This window comes from Lepisma saccharinum, chromosome 20 (assembly GCF_977018435.1).
Source record: "Lepisma saccharinum chromosome 20, izLepSacc3.1, whole genome shotgun sequence".
NCBI lineage: Eukaryota > Metazoa > Arthropoda > Insecta > Zygentoma > Lepismatidae > Lepisma > Lepisma saccharinum.
The window spans coordinates 6,955,424-6,970,741 of NC_139248.1; the positions used below are offsets into that span (position 1 = coordinate 6,955,424).

The 15,318-nt window shown below is 36.4% G+C and overlaps 1 protein-coding gene across 1 annotated transcript; it reads left to right on the forward strand.

The window, feature by feature from the left end:
* The first annotated feature begins 13,908 nt into the window (after positions 1-13,908).
* Positions 13,909-14,589, forward strand: LOC146003803 (uncharacterized). The gene has a single exon (XM_083142222.1). The coding sequence runs from the start codon at positions 13,909-13,911 to the stop codon at positions 14,587-14,589; it is 681 nt and encodes a 226-aa protein (XP_082998348.1).
* Positions 14,590-15,318: the final 729 nt, after the last annotated feature.

Here is a 15,318-nt window from a genome sequence, read left to right on the forward strand (position 1 = left end):
CTATAAGAATAACACTACATATGGTGTCATCAGGGAGTGTATCATGGAATTCACAGATAATTTTAATGTTTGTCCTGTCATTAACCACAACTTGTTTTCTTTTTGAAGTGTTGATGACAAACATGGGTCTCTGTGCTTTGAATTCATCTGGTGTGTAATACATGTCAGTATTGCCAGTAGTGACCCTTTTGTATGCTGTAAATGCTTCATATAATTTGAGGAAATCATCCTTGGACATGTCTAAATTATAATTTTCTCTAGGAAATACCTCATTTCTGCTATTTTTAAGATATATGTTCTTGATGTTGCAGCTATCAAATTTACTTGAATTTTTTTCCTGATTATTGTGTCTTCCAGTCTGAAACAGTACCACCACAAAATCTGGCATGTCATTGTATACTGGAGAATGAATTTGTAGCATCAAACTCATAATAGGTACCAGTGGCAGGTTTCTGTACACATTGATATGTATAAAATTGTAAAAATACTTGTGGATTTTTTAGGATATCTGCTTTGTATTTAAGAGCATAACTGGCTTCATATTCAACAACCGGGATTCTTAGCTCCATAGTCTGAATAATGCATTTGCCCTCATCAGGTAGGGTATTAGGCAGAGCTTCCCCTGTAGAGTTTAATGTACTGTACCTCATCAAAGCATTATTATCATTGGCAGCTCTTCTAAATGTGATTCTTAAACCACCCTTCCACATAATATCTTTGTAATCTGAGAAGAATCCTGGCAACAGGCGCATGGGGAATAGCACTGTGTGGCTCTTAGATATAATTTTATCACCAGCCTCAAATCCACCTATTTTGTAGTAAGAAGCCTCGGTTTTGGATAATTTTAGTGTGGCCAAAGCTGTGGAGGTAATGCCGGGATAATCTACTCTGTTTATAACAACACCATGCTTTCTGATCTCAATTTCAGAGAACAGATGTGGCACAAAATTGTCTACCAATCTTATATTTGAATTTGCCGGATAATCTGTACCATCGAGCTTTACAACATCAAATTTGATGTATAGATCTGCTCTGTGGGGGTGTATAAAGCCATCCCCTACATCAAGATCAACCTCAATCTCTGTGTTGGGTTGATTTAAATTTGCAAATGTCCTCCTGTTTGGGGGGAATGATTGTAGCTCATAACTCTCAATATTTTCCATTTTTTTTGTATGTATTTTTATTTAAATATTAATCTCTATGATTGCAGTTGTTGTGGCTCCAGCAAAATCAACTAATTCTTCTTTTTCATTAGTGACCATCAACTCAATGTAATCTGTTCTATTATGGCACACAGGAAAATATAATGTTGGGGATGGAGTGTAGATGATGGGCTCCATAAATTCAGAATTAGGTTTGAATGTTGCAATGATGCCAGTTTGTTTGTGAGTGCCTACCATTTGATTTGGTGATCATACCCTCGGCCACATTACAGTGAATATTTAGAGTCTCTATGGCTAAGAATTTGGGTATATTAATAGCAGTGTGTTTGATGGCTGGTTCAAGTTTTGTGTTGTTCTCAAATCCTAACAGCTCTCCTATAGTACCCAGATCCACTGTCTCTGTAGCAGATACAATCTCTACTCTGTGAGTGACAGAATTTTGAGTTAATACTATACCTCTGGGTAATTGAGCATTTAAAGTGGACAGATTATACTGCCCTGGAGTGATGACAATTTTTTGATCCCCTACTGCAATTGTGTTGTTGTGGTGTGTAATATTAGGGATCAAGTACATGCCATAAAATGCTCTGAGAGCTATTGTTTTGGGATACACTATATCATCATGTAATCTAAGTTTCAATATTGAATTTTGGCTGGTGAGATGGAATACCCCCATGATGTTTCAGATACCACAGGGCTTTTTGAAAATCTTCAATTGATGGTTTATTTATTTGAGACAGATATCTAAGAACAGATAAACACAGATGTCCACAATTAACATCTTTGAAATTTTGAACACGGGTATTATTGTAATAAAGATTAGCTGAATTTAGATATTTTATTAAATTTTCAGGTGGAACACCTCCAAATGAATCAAACACAAATGCCTCATCTTTTAAATATTTAAGATAACAAATACAGTGAGTGCCCTCATTTTTGTACTTATCCAAATTAACTATGCCACACTCTTTGTTGAGTGGTTGTTCTGGTAAAGAATCAGACATGTACACACCTCTAAAATTTTTGATGCCCAGTGGCTTGATTAAAGCTTCAATATCTTGGTTTGTAAGCGGCTCTTGTTTTTTTAAACTTATTCATGGCTCTCTTAACACCTTTGCCTTGTTTCTCCATGGCCAGGTTATGGCGCTTCAATTCATCTAATTCTGCCCTATTCTTCTTGGCATCTATTACTGTTTTTGCTATGGCATCTGATCCCCCAGCCAAGCTCCCAACAGCCACAAGTGCTGCTAAGATGGCCGGGATAGTAAATATAAATCCACCCACATGTGATTTTTTCTAGATTGCTGTAATTTTTTTAATTTGGGGGTACTAAGTAATAATTTCATACCATGGCCCTTGGCAATACAAGAATTTTTTTTTCTTGCGCTGCTTTTTGGTTAAAAGGCTATCAATAGTTTTAAGAGATTTAAGACCTGCATAAGGTACCTGATACATAACACCCTTGGCCTTCATCCTAGGTTTATTATATATATATTCACAACCCCCACCCCAGTTTTTGTTTGGTGTTCATAGCTATGGTGGTTCCCAATGCTGCTATTCTTTCACTTAAAGAAGCATCTTTGCTTACAATTCTACCAAATGCAGCCTCTTCTAATTTCTTGTCTGCAACATGTCTCTTGTCAAGATCAGAATGTGTGTTGTATGCTATGTCATGGTCTCTACAAGCAGCATCTAGGGGATTAACACCAGGATCACCTCTGTTTAATCTATGGTCCAATTTTGTGCCTGGACCACAATACTGATAGCCTGGAATGTGTAGTTCAAATGGCAGCTTGTTTATAATGTCATTAACCAGCCCCCGACCCTCAGAAATATTCCAAAATTTAGGTGGTAGAGTATTAATAATTTTTATAAGATATCCAATGCCCTTAGTGTCATTCACTATAAAATTAGACAATTTTGTGCTTATCATGTCCATAATTCCAACCTTTTCATTGTAAAAATTATGGTTGCCAGCATTTTCTTCCCCAGCTATCACCAATAACCTATCTACAAGTTTCCTGACATCATCAACCCACACAAATTCTTTGGGCAGGGTGTTGTAATGTTTGATTCCACTGCCAGTCTTGATCTGTGACCATATGGGCTTGATTAAGTTGTTATATTTTGCTCCACTGCTAGACTTTACTCTTTTTGTGTGGGATCATTGTTCTGGTATAGAGCATCTGATTTTATTAATATTTCTTTGTAATGCTCATAATCTTGATCTGTATAGCTGCCAGGCCTTTTCCTAGTCATCAGTTCCCACAATCCAGGTGTGCCAGGATATTTAACAAAACCACCTTTTTCTCCAAGATGAGATTCTGAATATACAATTAGATCATCCCCCATAAATGTTACTCTGAAATTGCCAATTCTATGTATGATGCTACCATCACGCTCTGTGTCAGCATATAAGCCAAATACCTCATCTTTGTTGTCTTTAGGTGAGCTTAAATATTTTTGAGCAAGAAGACCCAATTCAATAGGATCCTGAGTAGCTTCAATTCTTCGAGGAGCAACAGGACTAGGTGTATGAATACTAGAAAGTGGGGTGATTGGATAATCTAATATGTTCCTAGCAGCTACAGGTACAACCTCTGTGATCAAATTTTGATTTTGCTCTGTAACAGTTTTGATATTTTTACCTAATTCACTAATAGCATCAATAATAGGTTGTTCTGTTTGTTTGTGTTTTTCATAGATTCCTCGGTTCTCTGATTTCCATCCCTTAAATCTTTTTACAAGGTAATCTCTTAATTTAAGATCATCAATGATTGGCCTTTTCATGGTTATTTATATATGTTTCAATGTCTAGAAAATTGTTAATTTTATTTCTATATTTACCAGTATTAGGTGTTCTTGTCATATGAATTGTGACAAACCCATAACTATCCTGGTTCCAGCACCTACTGCAAAACTTGGAAAAATCATTGTAGCTCAAGTCCCCACCTACATATTCATCATGTATGTGTTTGAGGTTGGTATGATCTTGATGAAACACACATATAAAATTGCTGTTGTCTCGGATCAGCTGCTTGGGTATTTTTGAAAAAGTCTGTGCAAGGTAGAAGCAATCAATGTTTTTGTGTCGGCCCTGTGTAAAGAAATTTCTAACCTTGTTTTGATTATCCAGTATAATATCATCAAACACAACAACAGAATTATCGAGACATTCATGGAGTGGCTTAACATCTGATTCAAAAGTGGCAATATCCAGTCCATCATATAGCTTCATCAGCTGCTGATATTTTAATTGTTCCAAGCTCTTAGAGAAGACATACAAGTGCCTGTTTTTCCAGTCTAACCAGTTGGGTGCCAATAAAAAATTATCAATCATTAGTGTAGTTTTACCACAAGCCGATGGCCCAACAATAAGACATCTAATATTATCAGGTAGCAACTTGCCATTTCTCTTATTCTGCTGTTCAGGTTCTGGCAGCCTCTTTATAACATCCCAGGTGTTCATATTATCACTTTGTTTGCCTCGATCCAGCTGTGTTCTGGAAGTCCTAGCCATTTGACAAATAACTTGTTGCCTTTTCTGCGGATGATTTTTTCTATGAGATATGTGTCAGGCTGTTTAGTTTTGTTGAGTTCTTCTTCATAGAACCTGCCTTTGAGAATTTCTCCTCGGTGGTCTTTTATTATATATGTGTTAAGGGTCCCAGGTTTAACTTGAACCACTGTAAATAATTCAGTGCTCCAGTTTCTTGTAAAGCCTCTTTTGAATAAGTGCTTATATTTGCTGATTCTTACTTGATCACCCACCTTGTATTTGGCTTTTCTTGTTGTTGGCTGATATTTAGGATAATAAACAGTACTGATCAATTTTTGCTCATCAGATGAAGTTACTTCAGAGGGTTTCATGTTGATTGTGGAATGGACCGAGTTGTTATATTTATGTAGAAGTTCTGGTAGGATTGTAAGCCATTTATAATTACCTTGCAGGGTGAATTGTTTATACATATGATTTTTTAGGGTTTTGTTGAATCTCTCTAGAATTGAGGCCTTGAGATCACTGTAACTCGAGTAATGTTGTATTGACTGGCTTTTAATAAATTGTTCGAACACAGAATTATAGAATTCTTTGCCATTATCTGTTTGCAAATAGCGCGGTGATCTTCCACTCTGATTGATGATTGTCCTGAAGGCTTCTGTAACATATTTTCCACTCTTGGATTTGAGTGGCACAGCCCAGGCAAATTTTGAAAATGTATCTATGACAGTGAGTAGATACTTGTAGCCCTTGTTGATTTTGTCTAAGTTTTTCAGCTGTCCACTTGCCATCTCAATCAAGTCGCACTGCCATAAATCATCTATGCCTTTTGTAACTACTGGCAATCTCTTATAATTATGTCTGGCTTGTCTGTGTAATTCATCAACAATAATTTGTCTAGACATAATATGTAAACAAGAATATTGCAACTATAGGGTGTTCAGCAGCTGATACTACAGGATTTTCTAAATATAATTTGTCTCCTATTTGTATATTAAATTCCAGAGAGCCATCATCTTCAGCATAAGATGTTTCTAATGTATTGGGGTCTGTAAAATCCTCTAACTCTACACTGGTGATTTTTGCTTTGTTATCAGCATTTGTTATTGATAAGATAGGGTAGTGGTGTGCCTGTGGTTGAAGCCAATATTTGATCTTGATTGGTCTAACTGTGCCCCCAACAAAAAACTGGTAATAAAATTGTGCAGGGGACAGCATATATATTTTGCCACCTGGTGTAAATGGTGAATCATATTCTTTGTTGGGGATGCTGTACAATTCAAGAATTACTGTATGTTTAGGATTCTCGATTATGCCTGTTATTTCTTTTTCTGCTGTAAGCAATCTACTTGTTACAGATTCAAGGTGCTCATTGATGGTCCTAACAACATCATCATGGCCTGGCTTGATTTTTATGTCCACAACAAGTTTCTTGTATTGTTGCACAATTTCTTGTAGCTGGGTGGCAAAAACAGACAAAGCATTTGCTTGATTGGATTCCATGGTCCCTAGCTGGTGCTTGATATTAGCTACAATTTGCTGTAAATTTTCAACAACTGCCAATTTTGAATTTTGAGCAGTAAGATCATGGACTTGTCTTCTGATATCCTCAAACAGGGCATGCAGTTCATTAATATGTTGATTAGTTGGTAGAGTGGCCACTGTCTGAGTAAGTTGTTGGATCTCTGTCTGGATATTCTTGATATCTTCTGATTTCAATATGCGATTCACTGCTCTCTTTATATTTTTAAGTTCCTGTGATGTAGGCAGATTTGATACAGTATTTTGCAAAGATTCAAGTGCCAATTTCACATCATTTAATTCAGAAGCATCAACCATACCACGCATAGCATCTTGGAGCAGGGCTATATCTGCCTGAGTGGGTGTTGATTGTTGTAAAATTTCAAGCTTTGTTTGGATATCATCGATCAAGTGATGAAAATGAGATAGCTCAGATTCAATGTTGAGGTTTTCAAGTTTTGTGATCTGTTGCTGGACACTGGCAAGGGTATCTACAATACCAGGCAGGCGAGATTCTAGAGATTCTTGTACATTTGTCAAATCACTTTGCACTGCTGCTATTGTGCCCTCAAGATGGGTTATGGTACTTTGAATTTTTCCAAAATCTTCATATGTTTCAAGTTGCAGCTTAATATTGGCAACACTCCGAGTTATTGCACTCAAAGCATCAGAAGAGGGCAAGTTGTTCATAAAATTTTCAAGTGTCTCAATTTTTTCTTTAACCTCGGCTATGGCATTGTTCAAGGGGTCCAGATTAGGTATCTGTAATGATGGAATCTGTTCTTTTAGAGTGGAAATCACTAGATCAAAATCTTCTTGTGATTTTATGCTTTTGACAATTGTTTGGAGCTGTGCCTGGACATTATTTATTTGCTCTTCCAATTGTTGTTTCAATTGCTCAGAGTTGGTGGCCTGGGTCTTAAATTTGGCTTGAAGAGCTGCTACAGCTTCTTCTAAACTTTGAAAATTATCCAATGTGGCCAAATCAGTATATTTCTGAAGCAATAATTTGAGTTCAGAATCAATTTTAAGAAGAGGGTCCATGCATTGTGATTGCAAATTTGTAATTTCTAGTTGAAGACTGGCATTCAGTGTGGTTTGTAAAGCTTGTAAATCACTTCTTAATTTCTTGACTCTGACATCAAGCATCAGAATCTCATCACTGTGATCTTCATGTCTTGTATGGCCAAATATATCATTAGGCATTTTTGTTTTAGTGGTTATTTATTATTGAATATCTAATTCTTAATTCTATAAAAAAGGGTATAAGCTTGTCATAGGATCCCGGGACCTCAATATATAAGCAGTCACCAGCAGAAACATTATAAACAGTGCCAGAAATCATGTTTGAGTGCTTAATTCTATAAATATTTCTCCCTATTGAAATCTTGACATTACCCTCAGGGGTTGTAATAAATTGTAAGTGTCCACCTACAGGTAATTGGTAATGATTTAAGTTATTGTTAAATATGTACAATGTTTTACCTGTTTCATCATCAACATCTGTAAGTATGCTGTTCAGATGAATAATTAACAAAGCACTTAGTTTAGATATTATATCAGAAGAGGGTTGTGGTGTTGGCAGGTCCATAATAGCCCGTTTTTTGAACCCAAATAAGTTCATAGGCATGTTTATTTATTTCAAATCATGCTCTGTAATTGGGCATTGATTCCCACTTTTCAAATCACAATGACCCCATGGTAGAGTATGTATGCCACATGACAAAATACATCTCTTATCATCATGTGGGTCCAGAGCCACTTTTCTTACAATATTTGTAGTCAACAAGTGATCCACACTCTGAATTCTGGATTCTGATGTTCTGATTGTGCTACATGATTTGAGGCAATTTTTGTAATCTTCAAATTCAAGCTCTTTGTCAACAATTACTCTGCCAATGCCCTTGGCTTTTTTGGCAACACCACCACTACATGTTTCAAAGCTGTACATCTTGGCCCTTAACACAGCAAATGCCACAATAACATCACCAAGTGTCTCATCTTTTAACTTGCCAGGCACCTTTTTGTTGTGGTGTTGAATTTTTGAATGTTCACTGGTATCAAAATATTTAAACAATTCAGGCTGTGCTATATCTTGATAAACATCTTCTGTTTATGAAAAACTAAAATATGCTGACCAAGGCAGTAATTTATTTTATAAAAAAACATAAACTAACGTAACGTTTCAACCTTCTAGCAATGACTTTTGTACTTGATACAGAGTCTGAAGAAGACCTTGCTAGAAGGTTGAAACGTTACGTTAGTTTATGTTTTTTATAAAATAAATTACTGCCTTGGTCAGCATATTTTAGTTTTTCATAATCATGGAAACAAGGCTTAATGGTGTTATAATCTTCTGTTTGAATATCAAGAACAAAACTATCTGTGTCCATGTACATCAATTTTACACAATCACCATAAAAAGGTTTCAACACATTATAATAGAGCTTTAACATGTGTAATTTGGCCAATTCTAATATCACAGCCCCTACATAAATAGGCTTATCAAACATAATCTTTGTTTTTTTCATGTTGAAAAGTGCCATATTTTCATCATAAATTCTTCTATAATTGAAATTAGGCTTTGCAATCAATTTTTTGCTCAGGCTGGGGTCAGTAATTATTTTAACATCAATATGTTTTCTGACATTTTCTATTGTTTTGCCATACACAGAATTGACCATCAATTTAAACAAGGTCTTATCAAATTGGCTCATTGCAGATGTTCGAAGCTCTGTGTTTGTATCAATATATGGCTTCAACCATCTTGAGTGCCTGAACCTCAAAACTTTGCCAACTTTGCTCAATTGAACACCATGTTTCATCAGGAACTGGAGGTTTTTGTAATATATGACATAACCCTGTTTTGGCTCTAGAGTCATCATCAGTTTCTTCTATTTAGAGCCAGGTGAGCACTGAACCTCAGGAATTTGGGGCAGATCAGAAAATGTGTTGTGTAAATTATCAGGAATTGTCAGATCAACCTCTAAGAACAGGCCATAGTTACTGTCATCAAAATCCTTAAGATCTTCAATATTGAAATCTTCAACCCACTCAAGCTCTGCATATGGCAGTTTTTTCATCATAGCATAACCATAGAGGCTGTTGGCATCTACATACAGTATATAATTTGATGGCAGTGCTGGATCATAATCAGGAATATATTTGTTATTAGCTCTGGCATATCTCTGAGAGCATTTCTCCACTTATACATTGCTCCATAAACAGATACATATCTTGATCTTGGATCAGATCCAATTGCATTTTAGTGTTCAAAAACATTGCAGACCATGCTAGGCCTGGCGCACTGTAAAAATACATTGGATCCAGCTTATAATTTTCCAGGGAAGATTTTCTGAATGCCTGCAGTATATCAGCTAAGAGGGTCACATCAAGTTTTAAATATGCCTTGTGATAATCACCAAATGTCTGGCATTTTAAATTGTTCCACATCAGCTGGGCATGGTGATAATCATCATCAGTGATTCCAGATGCTCTGATTTTGCTGTAAAACTCTTGTTGTGGTGGCAGAGCACACTCATCAAATTTAGAAAAATCTGTAACATAGTCATATGGATATACACCCTTCCGCCTAATTAATTTCAGGTCCTGATTTGGAAACAAAGCACATGTGATTTTGAATTGATCATCAGATAATTGAGTGGCCAGTGTAGCCAGGCTAGCCGATAAAATTCTGTATGAATCAAGAAATCTTAAGTGAATAGGAACACCATTAACTTTAATTATTTTGCTAATAGCAATATATTTCTCATTATTTTCAGCTAAAATATTTAAATTCTGCTTGTCAAACCCCTCGTACCTGATCAGATGATGGAAATCATAATTGGATGCACCATTGCAAAATATAGGGACAAATTTTGGTCTCTGGATCTTAATATTACAGCTATTACACAGGGCCATTAAGAATTTACCATCTGTATGGGAATGGTGATGTACCTTGATATTTATATCTGAAAATTCAGAATCACATACCGGGCATTTTTCTGCATTGTTGAAATCTTCATTCTGTTTCTCTGTTAAAGGCAACATGGGTTTTGATTTTAATAAGATATTAGATGCTATGTCATGGCACTCATTTTCTATTCTATGTGCAAATTCTTTGATGGCATCTGCTCCCATGTATAAATATTCTTTACTAACAACCCCATCCTGTACAACCACATAATAAAAACTAGAAGGTTCATGTAATTGATATGATGTAATTGAAGATTCATCAGGATCTGGACTGCAGAATGCAAGGGGTTTGAGATTTGATTCAAAATCACAGACTATATGTGCTGGGTGTTCCAACAAGGCTTCAATTTTTTTTAAAATTGGCTTTTTCACTTGGATTAGGCATCACCATATGAACAGGTTTATGGTTGCCACAGTATTTCAGATGCTCAATTAATTTGTTTTTAGCAATTTCTGCATTCTGTTCACAAACACCATTCACCATTTTTCTACCATCAAATACAATGAAACATCTTCTACACAAGTTGAATATTGTATTGGATTTGTCTAGTTGTTTTCTGACTAAAGCTTCAAGATTATGTATCAGAGTATAATGGTATGTGTCATCCCCTTCAATTAAGAGCAGATCAATCGGAACAGCAGAATCATCATCAAATGTACTGATTCTGAGAGGTGCTATCAAGCAATTGCCATGGCCAGTAGAACAAATAAATACATTAATAGATAATTGTTTACCGTTGATATCCCTGGCCTTTTTTTCAAATTTATCAATATTCTGAACAGACATTGGATATTCTAAACCCTCCATTGCTTCATCAAAATCGTGCTCATGTTGTTTATAATAAGTTATTCTCTCAGGATGCCTTAAAACTGGATACAAAGCAGCTAAAATACACCACAAAAAGCATTTCTCATCATTATTTTCTATGTTAACCACGGCTCTTTTGTTTTTAATATTGGCAGGTAATGGCAGATATGTAGATCCTTGTAATGGGCTGAATTCAGAAATATTAACATAGAGCTTGTGTGGAGATCCGCATAGGCTCCATCCTGACTCTTTTCCAGCAAATTCAGAATGTTTAATATTCAATTGATCTATCAAACTGCTTATTATTTTGTCTAAATTTGTATTTGAATATACCGGTACAGTTTCTGTTATGTGGGGCTGTGTAAATTTTGTGCCATTTGGCTTCTTATATTGTGTAAACAATTTGAGGGACAGCTTATAAGAGCCATTTTGTGCATTTAGAATTGCCTGCACATCAGGATTTATACTGTTCAAAAAATTCTTAATACCACATTTTTGCTCTGATACAAACTGGTAATCCCTAAGTTGGCCATTAAAACTGCTATGGATAGGTGGTGCATAGCGTGGCTGCTTTGCTGCTCTAGCATTAACAGGTGCTTCATGCTTCCTTTTCAGACCAGATGTAGATGGTTGTGGGGGCAATGTTGATGACTGTGCAGAGCAAGTACCTTTATGTTTATATAAGAAATATTCTATGCTATATTTTCTATGGCATTTAGGGCATATTTTAGTTGGAGTTCTGCATTTGTCTGGATCACAATTATTTTGGTGCCTAGCCCAATTGGGGCTGGATATATTCTTGATGAATATGAATATTCTTTTTGATGTGGCATTTTTGTTGTTGTTTATTATATAAGATTTCCTGGGGTCCAAATCAAAACTTTATACTTAATAAAAAATATCAATTGCTTTCAGCAGTGTGATTTGTGTGTGTATATGTGTGTGTATGTGTGTTAATATTTTTGGTTTTGGTATTTTTGTTGTTGGTTTATTATATAAAATTTCTTGGGATTCAAATCAAAATTCTATGCTTAATAAAAAATAGTTGGGTTCAGTGCAGACAAAAAAAACTGCATAGCTCTATGTCAATTAGTTCTTGAGATATTAATTATTTTGTATTTAGGAACCACTTTGGCCCCCCTGCCAAAAATTGGCTTTTATTGCATCAGTGTATATTGTTCCTATGATCTTACTTGGGTTATTCCACCAAACTGTATGCTTTAAGTCTCCTACAATCTGGTAGAGCCTGTTCAGATTCTGCCCCCCACTTGTGGGTTCCACTGCCGATCCAGCAATGGTAACAAACAGCACTGTGCTCTAGCTTATATAGATTTATAGAGCCAATAGAAACCTTGCTTATTTAAACCAATCAGAAAACACCACATCATCACATTATGTCATAACCAATTAATCAGAAAACAACACATGCCTAATAATTTATTGCATAATATTGCACAACATTATGCAATAGAAGTGGACCGGAAGTAAATATGTATGGATGTGGGTGGGTGTGGGTGGTTGTGGGTGGGTGAGCATCTTGGCTTAGTTTTAAGTGCTGTGTTCAAAATAAAAATATACTGGCTGGTAGCTGTATCCAAGCCTTATTATAATTTTTGTTTCTACATTCTGTCACTAATTTTGATCCTAGGATAATTATATTTATGGGGGTGACTCTGCATGGCCCCCAGAGCAACATACTGAAATTTTAAAAAAATCGATAATTTTATTTCTGAATTTTTCACTAGTTTTGATCCTAGGACAATTATATTTATGGGGGTGACTCTGCATGCCCCCCAGAGCAACATACTCAAATTTTGAAAAAATCGATAATTTTTTGAATTTTGATTATCTCTGGAACCATGAATGCTAGAGACATGGGGCTTGGTGATTTCTCATGGGCATGCCGAGATGCAACTTTTTGATCTCTATAAATTTTTCAAAATATCTTGCCGTTCTCTAGATCTTGAATAACTTGCCTATTTTTCAAGATAGGAGCATGGGGGTTGCATATTTGAAATCTAGAGGCTGTTTAGAAGTTTTGTTAAAAAATCGATAATTTTTTGAATTTGTGATTTTTTCAAAAACTATCAGTGCTGGAGACTTAAAATTTTGTAGGCATATTCTAGGCATGATTCTCTACATTTTTTGTCTCTATAATTTTCCTGATATATGCAATATTTAAGCTGTAAATGCCTAATTTTTATAAATAGAATTTTCTGAAAAGTGCAATATTAACAGAATTGTTAATATTTTGAAATCTATACATGCTAGGGCACTATAGCAGTCACTATACTTAAGATATCATACAATATCAAAAGGGGCATATTTTTGACAGGATTATGGACAAAAATTTCATAGATGTGGCTTTTGTAAGTGTAGCCAAATCAATCTGAGGGGGCTCATCATTTCACGGGAAAATCCCGAGGGCATTTTTACAAAAATCTTGGATTAGACAGAGTACCACACTTGAGCAAAAAGCTCATATGGGCATGTTGAGCTAGTTTTAAGTGTAGGCAAATCTGCCTGAGGGGGGCTCATCATTTCTCGGGTTTATAATATCACAAATCAAAATGGGTAAGTTGCAAAATGGCGAGTACGAAGGCGCATTCATTAGTAGGCTACCTGTACTAACTAGAGTCCAACATCAGGATTTCGATTACATTACCTCGTACTATTACAAGCGCATAGTTTCGATAGTTTCCTCACGCGGAGTCCCCCCTCGGTGGATGTATTTGTATCTCCCGTTCCAACCATTCCCTTGGATTCTGACTCTGGCTTTCTTCATAGCCATTTCTTTGATCACAAGAGCTGTGACGTCACTTGCGGGAATTCCGAAAGGCGCATTTGTTGATTTGGATACATTACTGTACAATCTCTCCATTCTTGTAGGCAATTCAGCAACTCTGCCAACTGGCATGTTGCTCTTTAGGTTGCTGGTTACCATGTGGGCTGTCGCGACTCTCTTCCTCACTACTAGTTATCAAGGGTTTCTCACTGGGTTCCTCACACATCCCAATAGCTGTCCATACATCAAGACATATGAAGATCTGCAAAGATCTCGCTTGCCCCTGATTACAAAACAGTTATATTACAATTACTATGCAGATAATGTTAATCCAAGCCTGAATAAACTAAAACGGAAGTGGGTAGTTGATAAAGATGCTGCTAAGAAACTGTTCGTTGAAAGAAAGCAGATGGTAACTATCCTTACACGGTTGTCACTGGACAACATGATACGACACTTCGGGTTCCATGATGAATTTGGTAAACCTCTTCTATATGTGATGGACACGACCTCCGCTAAAGCCCAGTATTACATGCTCAGACCAGAAACACCCTTCTTGGAATCATTCAAGCGCACAGTTGACGCATCCCTTGAAACGGGGTTGTTCCAAAAGTGGAGCAAGGATTCGTTAGAATGCCGGAAGCCTTGGGTTCCACACAAGAGAAAACCCGGAGATGCAGACGATGGTTTTCCTGTTCTAACTTCGAATTTCCTCGTAAGAGAATTCCTATTTCCCTCTGGCTTCTTGATTGCTTTAGTGGTCTTTCTTTTCGAAGAAGCAGTTCATTTGTTTAAGAAGCGAAAATTGTCCAGATTGGTCAGAAGATTAGATCGGTAATAATGAAGGTAAAGAATCGTTTTTAACATTCGAAATTCACATTCAATAGGCTCATAAAGCCAAATAACATAGATTTAAACTATATTTCTATCTCACAATTTCAAATTGATAGATAGAAATGGTCTATATGTTTGGCGCATTGTATCTCGCTGGGGAAACATTGGCGAGCTTGTTTCCATGCAAGACTGCGCGCCGCCGCACTTTGCCCTTACCGTACGGGCCTGGTTGGACCACAGTTTTCCGGGACGTTGGCTGGAACGACGAGGATCTCAGAACCTGTAACCATTTCCTGTGGGGCTGGGCAAAGGAGGAAGTGTACAAGACAAAACCCCACACCGTTGAACAATTGGAGGCCACGGATTCTGGACGTTATCATAAACGTCCCGAAGGAATTCATACGATAGACCTGAACTCCATCCCCGTTCGTCAGAGGAAGCTGGTGGAGGCCGTCAGTGCCTATATTGAATTCTGATCTCCCGTAATCCTAGTCCATAATGTATATGCACAGAAAATTTCATTGAAATTGCTTAAATAGTACAAAAACTACAGCAAATTTTCAATGCCTAGTTACTTTTCACCCACCCTGTATATTGAATTAATTGAAATAAAAAAAAACATGAATTTCCTTCTTTCATTATTACTATAAATATGCAACGTGCCAGGTGGTTAAACAAATTCAATTATATTATGTACATTGTAAAGATTTTACAAACTACGAAATGTAGCATA

What these genes read in the sequence shown, in the direction of transcription:
- LOC146003803 (XM_083142222.1), top strand. Translation starts at nt 13,909, where the DNA reads ATGTGGGCTGTCGCGACTCTCTTCCTCACTACTAGTTATCAAGGGTTT.